The sequence below is a fragment of the Prionailurus viverrinus genome, chromosome C2 (assembly GCF_022837055.1).
Source record: "Prionailurus viverrinus isolate Anna chromosome C2, UM_Priviv_1.0, whole genome shotgun sequence".
NCBI lineage: Eukaryota > Metazoa > Chordata > Mammalia > Carnivora > Felidae > Prionailurus > Prionailurus viverrinus.
Genome location: NC_062569.1, coordinates 140,957,496 through 140,971,538, shown reverse-complemented (window position 1 = coordinate 140,971,538; position 14,043 = coordinate 140,957,496). Strand labels below are relative to the sequence as shown.

At 39.6% G+C, this 14,043-nt stretch overlaps 1 protein-coding gene across 4 annotated transcripts in view; it reads right to left on the bottom strand.

Annotated features, from left to right (window-relative positions):
• Positions 1 to 3,098: 3,098 nt before the first annotated feature.
• JAM2 (junctional adhesion molecule 2) overlaps positions 3,099 to 14,043 on the bottom strand; it is a 63,518-nt gene continuing 52,573 nt past the window's right edge. For 2 of the 4 annotated variants that reach the window (XM_047874245.1, XM_047874247.1), the window contains exons 7-10: positions 11,923 to 12,030; positions 9,495 to 9,638; positions 7,322 to 7,364; positions 3,099 to 5,186 (exon numbers count right to left, since the gene is read on the bottom strand). In XM_047874245.1, coding sequence (XP_047730201.1) covers positions 7,330 to 7,364; positions 9,495 to 9,638; positions 11,923 to 12,030 — 287 coding nt within the window. In that variant the 3' untranslated portion in view covers positions 3,099 to 5,186; positions 7,322 to 7,329. Of the gene's footprint in view, positions 5,187 to 7,321; positions 7,365 to 9,494; positions 9,639 to 9,988; positions 10,005 to 11,922; positions 12,031 to 14,043 lie in introns of all 4 variants that reach the window. The other 2 variants (XR_007155492.1, XM_047874246.1) reach the window with 2 other exon arrangements.

Sequence of the window (14,043 nt, the reverse complement as noted above, 5' to 3'; positions counted from 1 at the left end):
TAAAGTATTAGGAAGAAGAGCCCCAGTTTCTTCAAATGCTGCTAAGCAGTGACAGTTCAGTTGACCTCCTTTTATTTAAATAACTGCAGACACTGAAACAATTCAATGGTTTTTTTATGGTGCTATTTAAAGGTAACTGAGGAAGCCGAGTTGCTCAGGTTCTTTCTCTAACCTCCTCTGAAGCACCTCCACCCACCTGCGGCAGGCAAGCTGCCTGACTCCGAGGTGCAAAGGCCCGTCTAGAAGGGCCTGATCCTTTTCAGCACCTCCTTCGTCTCCCTTTCCTCACTCTGCCACTCAGGTTAGTTGTATTTTACCTTTTATAATTTCACACCTACTTTCTCATACACGTTTGAGAGAGCAGAGCATGAGCAGGGAAGGGGCAGAGAGAATCCCAAGCTGGCTCTGCACTGTCAGCACAGAGCCCGATGTGGGGTTCGATCTCACAAATTGGGCGATGATCATGACCTGAGCCTAAATCAGGAGTTGTTTGCTCAACCAACTGAGCCACCCAGATACCCCTCATATTTTTAAAAATCTTCCCTGCAACTATTTGGAGTTTGCTTCAACATCCCAATCTCTTCATTCATTATGTAAACATAAGGATTCGGGGCTGTAAGAACACTGCATTAAGTACCCTACTCCCGGGCCCTACATCATAGGGCGTTTATTGCTAACTTTTGACCAGGGAAGTACGCTCTTTTTCCCGGCTGAATGCTACAGTGGTGCTTTGAGTCAGATGTTTAAAGACTTCATCTTCCTCAGAGTCCCTTCCTCTTTCTGGTGAGGCTGCCCCAACCCTGCAAACTCCAGCCTTTATCTGTCACTTCAGTCTGCCAGTACACTCCTTATCCTGTACTTACTACCTGAGATGTTTATCACAAATGACCTCAGCCTCTTAGGTTTTCGTGTTGAAAGTAACTTTTCTTCTCCCATGCCTGGTGTCACAGGTTGAAGTGTGTTCCCCTAAGATTCATTTATGGAAGTCCTAACCCCCAGCACCTCTGGATGTGATTGTACTTGGAGATAGGACTTTTAGATGGGATTGAGTTAAAGTTAGGCCCTTTGGGTGGGCCTGAATCCACTCCTGACTACCATCCTTATCGAAAGAGGGAATTTGAGTTGAAGAAAGGTACAAAGAACTGGAAAGGGACACATGTCTTATCTAGTGTTACCTCTTTTTTTTTTTAAGTTTATTTATTTTGAGAGAGAATGTGAGCAGGGGAGGGGCAGTGACTGGGAGAGGGAATCCCAAGCAGGCCCCATGCTCTCAGCATGGAGCCTGATGCAGAGCTCGAACCCATGAACCGTGAGATCATGACTTGAGCCGAAACCAAGAGTCTGATGCTTAAACAACTGAGCCACCCAGGTGCCCCTCTAGTGTTACTTTTTTTTTTTTTTAATTAAAAAAAAATTTTTTAACGTTTATTTAAAAAAAAATTTTTTTTTTTTTTAACGTTTATTTATTTTTGAGACAGAGCATGAACAGGGGAGGGTCAGAGAGAGAGGGAGACACAGAATCTGAAACAGGCTCCAGGCTCTGAGCCGTCAGCACAGAGCCCGACGCGGGGCTCGAACTCACGGACCGTTGAGATCATGACCTGAGCCGAAGTCGGATGCTTAACCGACTGAGCCACCCAGGCGCCCCCCCTCTAGTGTTACCTTTAATGATAACCAAAGAAGACTTCTGTTCTAGGCAATTTTTGCTTATTTAAATCCATTTAGTGTGGGATTTTTTTGTCTTTGTTACTAGTTCTCTGCTGCTGCCCTTGCTTTAGCAGAGCCTATAAATGCTGGCTCTCTCTGGTTAGGGGCTGCATGTATAAATTCTTGGGGGTCTCTTTGGGCCAGGAGGTCTTCCTGTTGTACAGATTACCTAAGTGGGAGATCTGTTTCAACTCCACCTCTTCCAAACTCCCCCTGTTCCCCATCCCAGTAGGACAGTCTTATTTCAGATGTTTGACCTCAGTAAGACACTGGCAAGAAGGCACAAGGCCAATTACTTTAGATGATGCCTCTGCTTGAGTACGGGAAACTTACCATCCTTGTCCTAAGAACCTGGGGAAACAGGTCCTTCACCATCTCCTGCTGTCTCCTTTGATACCTTTTGCCAACTCTCACCCTGCTCAAAAAAGCTATTTCCTTTTCGGCAGGCACTTACAATTTGCAATTTGCAAAATTTGGGGATAGGCAAGACAGAAAAAGGTTGTGAGCTGTGAGACTGGGGAGGGGTGAACTAGCCAGAGATTACTAAGGGTGAAGAGAGGGTGTGGCATGAGAGAAGTAAGAATCTAAAAGAAAGTATGTTGGGGGCAAGAGAAAAAACATCTTGTATGAAACATCCTGAATCAGATGGACCTGTGTTTCTTAGACCATGAGCCCTCACTTCCCTTTGTGAACTTGGCACACTGACTCTTGAGTTTGTTTCCTGGTCTGCAAATGACCACATGATCCGCTTTATAATACCGTTGAGATGAATGAGATTGTATACACCTGCACCTCCATCCATCCCCACTTCACATGTATAAAATTTTTAATAGTTCTGACTTTTTATTTGCAAGGTATTTTCTTTTCCCCCCAGCATTTGGGAAGTTGGCAGGCACCCAGAAGAAAGATGAGATTCTAATCTTAAGCAGCTGAAGAGCTAACCTTGTAGCTATAGATGGTAAGAGGGCATAGTTTCCCCAGGTTTTATTGAACGATAGGTGGATGACTTTTCCCCTGCACCGGTTAAATGGGCCTAAAAAGTTGAACAAGTTCAGCTATTTTTATTAACATAGACTTTAATCAAACAAAACCACTCATGAGATGAAGGAAACTCTTCGCAAAGTTATACTAAAAAACAATCGTTCCAGATTTAGTTAGGTTAAACCCCTAACTAAAAATAAATTAAATCTAGTTACAATAGCAACAACGATAATTAAAACCAAGCAAAACTTGCTATTAGAGATTTTAGAGCCCTCATCCTTATAGAACACAATTTCACTGCAGGAAAAGAAAATCAAAACTCTCTGAATTATAATGAGGTTTTGCCTCAATATTGTAATATTGTTAATATTCAAGTTCCTCAAAAGCAAATGGAAACACAAGTCCAGATATAGGTGGATATACTTTTAATAAATGGAAAATGAGTGCTCAACATTATGTCCTTTGTGTGGGAGCAAGCATCCTGTACACAATGACTTACTTAGCTACGTACAATATATTAAGATAATGTATAATACATATTTGACTCAGAGAGTGTTATATGTTAACACTTTATAAGATGAGTCTTCTAGCCAAATGGCTCAGCAGCTTTCATCTGTTAGTAAGGCACTGCATGTTTTCCCCCACAATCTGTGTCATTTAAATTGAAGAAGTTGATCTTGTGTGCTGGTAGGTATGCCTGAAGAGCCATCTTTGAGACTCACATACACTCTTGGACCCTTGGCCATGCAACAAGAAAGCATTCCTTATACCAAACCAAATCAAAGCATGGGCGACATTTAGCTTAATTTATTTTTTATTTATTTTTTTTTTTTTTGGCCAAAGCTTATAGATAGGTGTTTTTCTCATGCTTCAGCACCAGGCGTTGGGAAAGTATGCGTGTGGGCCCAGTCCTGTCTATGCCTGCTGTCTTTGTAAATTAAGTTTTGTTGGAACACAAACGTGCCATTTATTATTGTCTACGGCTGCTTTTGTGCTACCAAGGTGGAGTCGAGTAGTTGTAACAGGCACCATAAAACCAGTATGGCTTAAAATATCCACTCTCTGGCCCTTTATAGGAAATATTGCAAGGAGTCTGGTGAGAAGCATCCAATGCCACAGAAGAGTGGGGGGCAAGGCACAGTCTGACAACAGACATCTTCCCAGTGACCCGGTGTGGTATCCAGGTACCATTTGTTGGCCCAGTGAATCCTGGGATTTGCTTTGTCTGTTGAGGGAAAAATGGATTCCTTTAAAAGTAGCTTAACCATGTTCAAAGTTGTCAAAGTTTGTAAGCTTTTCATCCAGATTTGCCCAGAACTGGAAATGCCCTACCCATATTTTATTTTCAAGATAAATTGAATAATCACAATAAGTTATAGAAGATTATACTTTTTAACACAGCCTAGTTACTCTTACATGGATCATTGGAATTTTCACTTTGTAACACTAGCTTGGACACTGTGGAGAAATCAGATGATTGGACTGATTTTTCATTTCATTTGTTAGACAACTCTTTCTCCTCTCTGTATCTCTGGCTCTTCAATAAGCAGGACTGGATTTGATTATTAATTCTGGACTTGACCCAGCCCAGAATTTCACTGCATGATTATCAGAGACAAATATGAAGTCCCCATCATGCAGAGAAGGGTGCCTGCCTGCAAGGTTATGTGTGTGGGGTCCAGTGGCGAGGTCTGATGTCAAGTTCACTGATGATCTTCAAAGCGGTCTTAGGAGAAGGAAACAGCAACAAGCAACTCAAGGGAAAGAAGGCATTTGGGTTTGGGTTCGACTCTCAAAGTTACATTTAATGAAGAAATCAATGACATCAGGTGAGTGAGCTCTGGTCATTAGGTATTTCTTCGTGTTGTTTTTGGTTCTCAGAAATAAAAATAAACACCAAGTGCAAACCCTTGGGAATAAGACCCACTCCTGCTACCTCCCTTCTGGGAATAGATTAGTGATAAATGAGCAGTGGAATAAAGATTGTATTAGGGGAGAAAAGAGGATTCTGGTAGAAATAAGATCAGAGGTTCCCTTTGCATCTGTCAAAGTGTTTTAGAGTGCATCTGTCTTAGAGTGTTTTCTGAACCCTCTAAATCAGACTCTTGTACAGAAAGTGGATGCAGTTTATATTTTCATGCTCTGTGGGTTCATTTCACAATCGAACTTCCTCCAGAAGTTAGGGCATTTAACATCTCATAAACCCCAGAATACTATAAAGTATTGTGATTCTTTTAACTTTGTCCAGAAACAAGAAGCCAGACCGTATTTTATTTAGGTGCTGACAGAACTATTTGTTTAAAATAACAATGTCAAGTAATTTAGCGATCATAAAAATTAGAATGAAATACCAATTTAATCTCCTCCTGTACCTCCTTGCAAATGTAAGACAAAGCAGAGATTTAAATCTTTTAATAGCTTGTGTAACAACTGTGGTTTTGGTGTATCTCAAAGGTGGCATTATTTTAAATTATAAAAGATTTTGTATGCTTGAAATCCTAGGAAAAGGAAAAAAAACAAGTTTAAGTATAATGTATTCATTCATATTTAAAGAAAGAAGTACATTTTATGAGTATAAAGCTACATGCACTATGAGAATCTTACAGGTACAACCCAGCATATATTTAACTAACTCTATTTTGCGGGGAATTAAATAAATACTAGGAGACAAGATCTTTGAAACTTTGCCTAAAGAGTAAGGAAGTAAATGTGGGAGTTAGAGCAGGAGAAATCTTATTTGCTAGGGGTATACTATTGGTATCGACAGGGTGGAGGTTGGGTGCTGCTAAGCATTCTATAATGCACAGTACAGCACCCCCCAGCAAAGACTTCTACAAAATTGTAAGATTTCATTATAGAAGAATTCAGAGAAGAAATTACAAATATAATGGGGCGCGTGGGTGGCTCAGTCAGCCAAGTGGCCAACTCTTGATTTTGGCTCAGGTCATGATCCCACAGTTCGTGAATTCGAGCCCTTGTGTTGGGCTCTATGGTGACAGTGCGGAGCCTGCTTGGGATTCTCTCTCTCTTGCTCTCTCAAAATAAATAAATAAAGCTTAAAAAAAAAATCACAACATAAGAATTATAAGAAATTGTCAGTAATGCTAAGACCAAGAAATTCTGCTCTGGGGCAAATTGGAGGCTCGACAATTGGAGGCTCGACTTCTCAGTGGATGAGGGCAACTGAGAGGAAGACAGTGAAAAAAAAATAAAAGGTTTTTGCTCTTCTGACTCCACCACAAAGTATCTTTTAAAAAACCTTTTTTTTAATGTTTATTTTATTTTTGAGAGAGACAGAGCATGAGCGGGGGAGGGGCGGAGAGAGAGGGAGACACAGAATCCGAAGCAGGCTCCAGGCTCCCAGCTGTCAGCACAGAGCCTGACGTGGGGCTCGAATCCATGAACCGTGAGATCATGACCTGAGCCAAAATCGGACGCCCAATTGACTGAGCCACCCAGGTGCCCCACAAAGTGTCTCTTACTGTTTGGTAGGATGCGATTATTTTATTCCACATTTAAGGAGTATTTTCTAGAAATTATAGGAGTTACATATTGCTTTCTATAAATATGGAGTTATAGACTGCTTATCTACTAATGAAAATATGATTTTGGTGTAGTAAACTACAAATAAAGTGACTTCTATGATGGAGTTTGGAGTAGACGATTTTAGGAAATCAAATTTTGACAGAAAACAAGAATCCATGCAGCAGTACGTGGGTCATAAAGTTCATATCCATGAGGATCACTTATCTGTTTAAAATACGTGTCCACTGCCTACCCCAAGCTCTACAAATAGGATACCTAAGAGGATCCCTGCCAGAGTGCCAAGGAATTCAGAAAACTCATGCTCTGTTTCTCAAGAAAACGCTTAGACCTCTAAAAACATTGGAAACCTTCCTTCCTTACTTCCCACATTCCTGAAAAATAATCCAGAAGGTTGAATATCCATGCAGAGAGCTACAAAGTCTGAGCAATGATGGTATTTACTGCTTCACTCTAGTATTAATACAAAAGGGTCCAAATTATGTTGCCTAAACCATCTGAGTTAGATAATTATTGCATCTCCTCAGGGATTTCTAGAATGTGCCTTTCAGTATTAGCAGAGGATCTTCCATATCCGTAAATTTTCCAACTTCTCTGTATAACCAAAGGAGAGTCCTGGAATCACAGATCTGTTGGAAGCCATCTGCTGAGGCAAGCTGACAAGAGTCAAGGTCCCTGAATCCAGCGCTGCCACTGTAATCCTATGAGAACTTGTGTCTTAATGTTCTTATCAATGAAATGGAGCTGATAATACCAGACTTAATGATGCTAACTAAGAAGGCTGGCTAATAATAGCAAACATCATGAAAGAAAATTATGGTATGGCAAAGCCCCGACCGGTCTACAAATGCTGGGCAACTTTATCATACCGTCCTAGACGGAGGATGGAAACTAACATTTACTCAGCTCCCTCTAAAGACCAGTAATAATAAAAAAATAATAATAATAAATAAATAAATAAATACCAGTAATAGACACTAGCACAAAGTATATTAAAAGTCAAAATTCATCATTTCTGTACAATCACTTCATTTCCCTGCCCCATTTCCCAAACACATCTGGTCTATAAATATGCTGTGAACATACTCACATTTTCACTCATTGTGGTGGCTTTAGATGCAGAATTACTTCTCCTGTTTATAGAATATAAAAGACAGTATTAAAAAAAAAAAAAAAAAGGCCAGCAATCCCAACCGAATATCTTCTGTTTGTAGACAAATTTCACAGAGAAAGCCGTGCAGCAAGGGATTGGCCCGGGAAACCCTAGGTATCTCATTGTAGCCCTAGGACTAAAGATTTCTGTGGACTATGTGAACAGAAACTTACTCACTTTTAACTTACCAATTTTTTAACATTTAGCATTTTGAAAGCTTGATCAATTATCATCAAAGTTCACTTTTTCCCATGGGAAGAAAGCTTTACACAGTAACTAGGGTTCTAGTCATCTGTTGTAGGCTGAACTGTATTCCTCTCAAAAATTCATGCTCAAGTCCCAGCTACCAGTACCTCAAAATGTGACTGTATTTGGAGATAGAGACTTTAAAATGGTAATTAAATTCAAATAAGGTCATTAGGGTGGGCCCTAATCCAATATGGCTGGCGGCCTTATGGGAAGAGTAAATTTAGACACAAACACAGGCAGACAGAAGACAATGTGAAGACAGAGAGAAGACTATCTATAAGCCAAGGAGAGAGGTCTGAAAGAGATCCTTCCCTTGTCGTCCTCGGAAGGAACCAACCTTGCTGTCACCTTGATCTGGATCCCTAGCCTCCAGAAGTGTAAGAAAACAAATTGCTGTTTAAGCCACTCAGTCTGTGGCACTTTGTTACGGCAGCCCTAGCAAATTAATATAACATCCAATTCATTATCCCCCAAATTTTGAGGGTGATGGATTTGACAAATGGCAAAAACGTATCTAGGAGTAAAGATATTGCCTCCCAGATTCCTACCTGCGTTAACAAAGACATCGTGATTGAAGAAAAGAATTACCTTCTCGCCATAGCAATGCCAGCCTTTCCCCTTGTATAAGATGATGCTGTCCAAAACCTCCCATTACTTTCTACCTTATTCAATAAAAGTGGAAGTCCCTACAATTGCCTAGGGTGGAATGCAGAGCGGCTATATCATCAGGCAACCTGTTTTCTGAACTTTCCCCCTTTGCTACTGCTATCCCTGATAACTTGGAGGTCATCTTGGACTTGTAGTGGGATATTATTAGACAGAGAGACCAGGGTTGAGTAGGAAGTCTGGGAACAGGAAATCAAAGGCAGCTAAGTCTTCAAAATGACTTAGAAGATGAGCAAGTATCTGAGGCCACGCAGCTGACAGTAGAGGGGAATGACCATAGATCTGGGTTGGGTCTGCCACTTCCACGTACACAGAACGGACAGTCACAAATCAAGTGCACGTAAACTTGGTGATCTCTGATTCCTAGATTTCTAATCCTAGTTAACATATTTCCCCCAAACTCCAGGTTTATACATTCTGTTACTTACTAGTATCTCTTTTGGGAAGCTTAGTAGGCATCTCAAATATTAAAATTCCAAAGCATTCAGACCTTCCCATCTAAGCCCCCCAAACCTGCTCCCCCTGAAGTCTTGCACATTTCAGTAAATGGTAACTCTATTCTTCTCAGATCCTTGGAGCTATCTTTGATTTTTCTTTTTCTCCCATATCCACATCCAACAAATCAGTAAATTGTTTAAAATATATCCAGAATCCTATCATTTCTCAACATCTCCAACACCATCGCTTTGGAACCAGCCACCATTTTCTCTCGGCTAGATTACTGGGTAGTTTCCTAACTGGTCTCCCTGCTTTCTCCACTCTATGTCACCTTATAGTTTATTCCTCACAGAACAGCTAATGTGAGCTTCTAAGAATTAAGTAACAGGATACTACTCCCTCATTCAAAACCTTCCAGCGACTTCCCATCTTACTCAGAATCAAAGTCAAACTCCTCACAACTGCCCGGAAGGGGCTCCAGGTAATCTGGCCTCCATTACTTTTGTGCATCCCCTCTCTCCATTGTCCTCAATCTGTTTCAGCCACACCAATCCCCTCGATATGCCTCAGATACTCCAGGCAAGCCGGGCCTCAAGACCTTTCCATCCGTTCTTTCTCCTCTGCTTGAATGCTCTTCTCATGGGTATCAGACAGATTTCTGCTCCTTCGGGTCTTTCTCAAATATCACTTCATCAGTGAGGCCCTTCCTAACCACCCTAAAGGACAGTCTCCACTCCCACCCTGTGCATTCTCTTACCCGCTTTAGTTTTCGCCATAATACTATGACAATCTGACAAACTGCAGAGTTTACATTTGTGTGTATTGTCCATCTTTTTCAATGTAAGCTCCGTGAGGCAGAGAGTTATTTGGTCTGTTTTGTTCACTGCCGTATTGCCATTCCCTAGGACAGGGTTGGGCACAAAATAAGTATTCAATTACATGTGAAAATGCTGTTAAGTAAAAATTTATTTGAAATTTTTCAATTTAGCAAAATACAGCAAATATATTTTCCAAAGTAGTACTACGGAAATGCCTACAGGGGCAAATTAGTGACTACATTTCTTCTCTAGGTAATTGAGCAACATTGACAGATAGGCATGAGGCATGAGGTGGGATGTATTTCTTGATAAGTATGAGTCACTTCCCATAGGATACTTCACAACCAACTTTTCATGTTTGACTTGAAACAGATGATTAACAGAAAATTAGTTGAGGTGGGGGAAAGGCATGCATTTAAGAAAGTATACTTACTGGAACGAGGTCTCTTCTACAAAAGAATAAGTGTATATCATTAATGCAAGAGTTAATATGGTATGATGCAGATTAATATATTAATATATTAACATAATATATGTTAATATATTAATATAAAAGTGAGTTTAGGCTTAATTTCTTTTTCTCAATCTTGATTCTCTCTTGTTATATCTGTACTTTCTAATCAAGGTTGGCAAACATTTTCTGTAAAGGGCCACGAGGCAAATATTTAAGCTTTGCAGGCCAGTAGATAAAACTGAGGATATTATGTAGGTACTTATATAATAAGAGAGAGCAAGTTTCCAAAAATTTTTATTAATACAATTCAACATATAAAAATAATCAAAGTCTTAAGTATAGGTCTATTAATTGGAAGACTAGAATTCTTCTTTGGGGAGGGAATAACATTTCTCTTAATTAGGATTCAAAGTTAGTGTTCCTTGTTACCAAACAGATTGCAAATGTTCATTTGTAAAAACCATTTTTAGCTTGTGGGCCACAGAAAAACAGGTGGCAGGCCGGATATGGTCCACAGGTCATAGTTTGCCAATTCTTATCGGAAATGCAAGCAAGTTTAAGAAAATGATCCTCTCGGATAGGTTGTGGAGTAATATTCATCACTAATGAATTCGTAATACCCAAGGAGAATCTTTAATTATTTTAAGAAAAATGTATTCACCAAGTCTCCAATAAAAACATTCAGACAGATACTTTTTACAAGGGGAGATAAAGATGGCAAGAATTCTGGAGTAATCTTATCTGTCTGTACTTTCACTGGTGGCCAGCAGGGGGACTCAGCTGGATTCCAGGCAGAAAGTTACATCCATACTAGTCTAAGATTGGAGCACTAAGGAAAAGAACTATTAATTCACAGAGCAGTTATTCTTAATTATAGGGAACATTCTTGAAACAATGCTCATGGAAACATTTTATGACATAGTATCTATTTATAGGTTAAGTTTTGTGTTGCATAAAATGTTTTTTAAACCTAAATTCTAAAATTAATGTTCACTGTGAAACAACGGGTCTAAAACTTGCTTATGCTATAAATGTACTATTCTGTTAAAAAAAACCTCTGCTTTCTACACTATTGCCAATGGACGCGATGAAGTTCTACAGCTTTTGAGCTCTCAGATAATTTTAAAGACCGGGAGTAGAGAAATATGTTAAGAGAATAAAACATTATTTTTTTAATAATTCATATTATAATCATTCATATCAAACATATTTTATCATCAAATGGGGGTTTGGAGTTATAAGAAGTCTAAACTTGAAGAAGTAAAAACTATGTGAGGCACTTAGGTGGCTCAGTAAGTGGTTAAACGCCCAACTCTTGATTTTCACTCCGGTCATGACTTCATGGTTCCTGAGATCAATCCTGGCATCAGGCTCTGCACTGACACTGGGGAGCCTGCTAGAGAGTCTCTCTCTTTGCCCCTCCCCCACTTGTTTTTATTGACTAATTCTCTTGTATATACAGTGGTGCTAAATTTGATATTCCACATTCCACTGTTCGACGCTGATAGAATATTTCACTGAAACCTCTTATGATAAAAGTGGAAATCAATTTACATCTTGAGATATGTAATTCCTAACGTAAAGAGATCTTAAATACATGTAAATATACTGGAAATATCCATGGATGTTGACTATCCCAGTAAGTGCTGCGGCATTACGCCACTCCAGGGCGCCTCTCACATATTCTGTGGTGTTTCCTGAATGTTCCGATCAGGCAGCTCTGCCTTTTGTCCCTATGTTTGCCAAAGTGCTTCATAACTCACCTACATGTCATGTTGAACACTTTCTTCTGCAGAAAAACCAATGAAAAATAGTATCTAGGGTTTGTTAGAACTAATTGGGAGAAACAATGTCTCATAAGAAAACTATATCCACTGGAAGTTGTCTAGCAAAGAAGGGTGAAATCCACTTACTTGAAAAGTAGCCTTTCCTCTGAGCATAGCACACACCAAGGCCACAAACAGAAATCACAAAGGCCACACCTACTACAGCTGCTATGATGCCACGTATGTTGAGATCGTCTGGAATGCAAAATAAACCATGCATGAATTTGGGTTAAACAGACAGACAGATGTAGTTATTGAATTGAAAAAAAAATCACAAAAGCTCCCCTTGGCTTCTATACCATAAACATGGATAGTTTCATGCTGTTAAAGCCTGTTCAATTGACTCACTTCCAGGACAAGGTTCAAAATTGCTTGAAAATATTAACAGAATTAAGTTTTGAGGGGCACCTGGGTGACTCAGTCGGTTAAGCAGCTAACTCTTGGTTTCAGCTTAGGTCATGATCTCACTGTTCGTGGGATTGAGCCCCACCTCAGGGTCTGTGAAGGGCCTGCTTGGGATTCTCTCTCTCCCTCTCTCCCTGCCCCTCCCTCCCTTGCGCACACAATCTCTCTCTCAAAATAAATACACTTAAAAAAAAAAAGAATTGGGGTGCCTGGGTGACTCAGTCGGTTGGGCATCCGACTTCAGCTCAGGTCATGATCTCACAGTTTGTGAGTTCGAGCCCTGCATTGGGCTCTGTGCTGGCAGCTTGGAGCCTGGAGCCTGCTTCAGATTCTGTCTCTCTCTCTCTCTCTCTCTCTGCCCCTCCTCCGCTCACACCCTGTCTCTCTCTCTCCCTCTCTCTCAAAACTAAACATTAAACAAATTTTTTTAATAAAAAAATTAAGTTTTGCAAGAATCTTACATTTAAAGAAATTCTAGATTCAGAAATAATACGTATGGTATATTCTCTTGCAGTCATTTGTAGAGGTAAAACTTCAAAAGATTAAATATCACACTGGAAGTGACCTTCAAAGTTCAGTGAATTCAAGTATTACACCACCACATACCCCCCAAATTCTACTTAAAATTCTTCTACATCATCATCTGTGTCAATTTCACCAATGCTGGAAAACTCAACTCCAAAGAAAGCTGTGCCACAGTTGTTCTATAAAACTAAGAATCAGTAACATCTTTCTTTAATTTAATCAGGCTTGTGTGTGTGTCCATATACACATATACACACCCACCTACATATATGCCATTAAGCTGTCATCCCATTAGGTTTAAAATGAACTAAACTCCCCAAGACTTTTTCCTGTTGTTATTAAGTCATCTTCCCTCTAACCTAATACAACTGGATTTTTTGGAACTCACTTTGAAATCACTACCATTGTTACCAACCTGCGAGGCTTTTTAAGATTCTGTTGTCCAAGAATTAGATTATTAACCTTTCGAGATTAATATTTATGTCATTGGGAACTGCCTCAAAAATACCCTCATTCAAGTAATTAATAAAATGATGATTATGATTTTGTTAGGGAAATAACTATGGAAGAGGCTATTATACAACCCCCTTCATATAATAGGATCTATTACACCCTCTGGGTATGGGATCCAGCTATGTGTGAATCCGTCTAAATATTTAATTTGGATCACATTTCTCCAGCTCGTCCATAAGGATTTCATGAGCCTCACTCCTCTGTCATTTGGGTACCGCCTGTGTATTGATTAATATGTAGATTACCTATACTTTTTAAAGGAACAATTCCTCAAAGGCTTCTTGTTTTTAAAAGCAAGTATTAATTAGCATGTGATTAAATAACTTGGAGAAAATTTTAGGTAGCATTTTCTCAACAGTAATTTTAGATATTTAAAAGCACCACACATTTTGGGAAAGATTTTTTTTAAAAGAAACATTATTTAAGTGAGTATGCTTATCATAAAACTCTCTGGTCTCAAATTTTTTTTTTAATTTTTATTTATTTTTGAGAGAGAGAGAGAGAGAGAGAGAGAAAACATAAGCGGGGGAGGGACAAAGAGAGAGGGAGACACAGAATCTGAAGCAGGCTCCAGGCTCTGAGCTGTCCGCACAGAGCCTGACGCGGGGCTCGAACTCACTAACTGTGAGATTGTGACCTGAGCCGAAGTCGGACACTTAACCAACTGAGCCACCCAGGCACCCCACAAAATTTTTTTCTAATGCCGTGTTATTAATTTTCTCATATATCTCTGAAATGTTAACTGATTTTTTTAAGAAAGAAAAC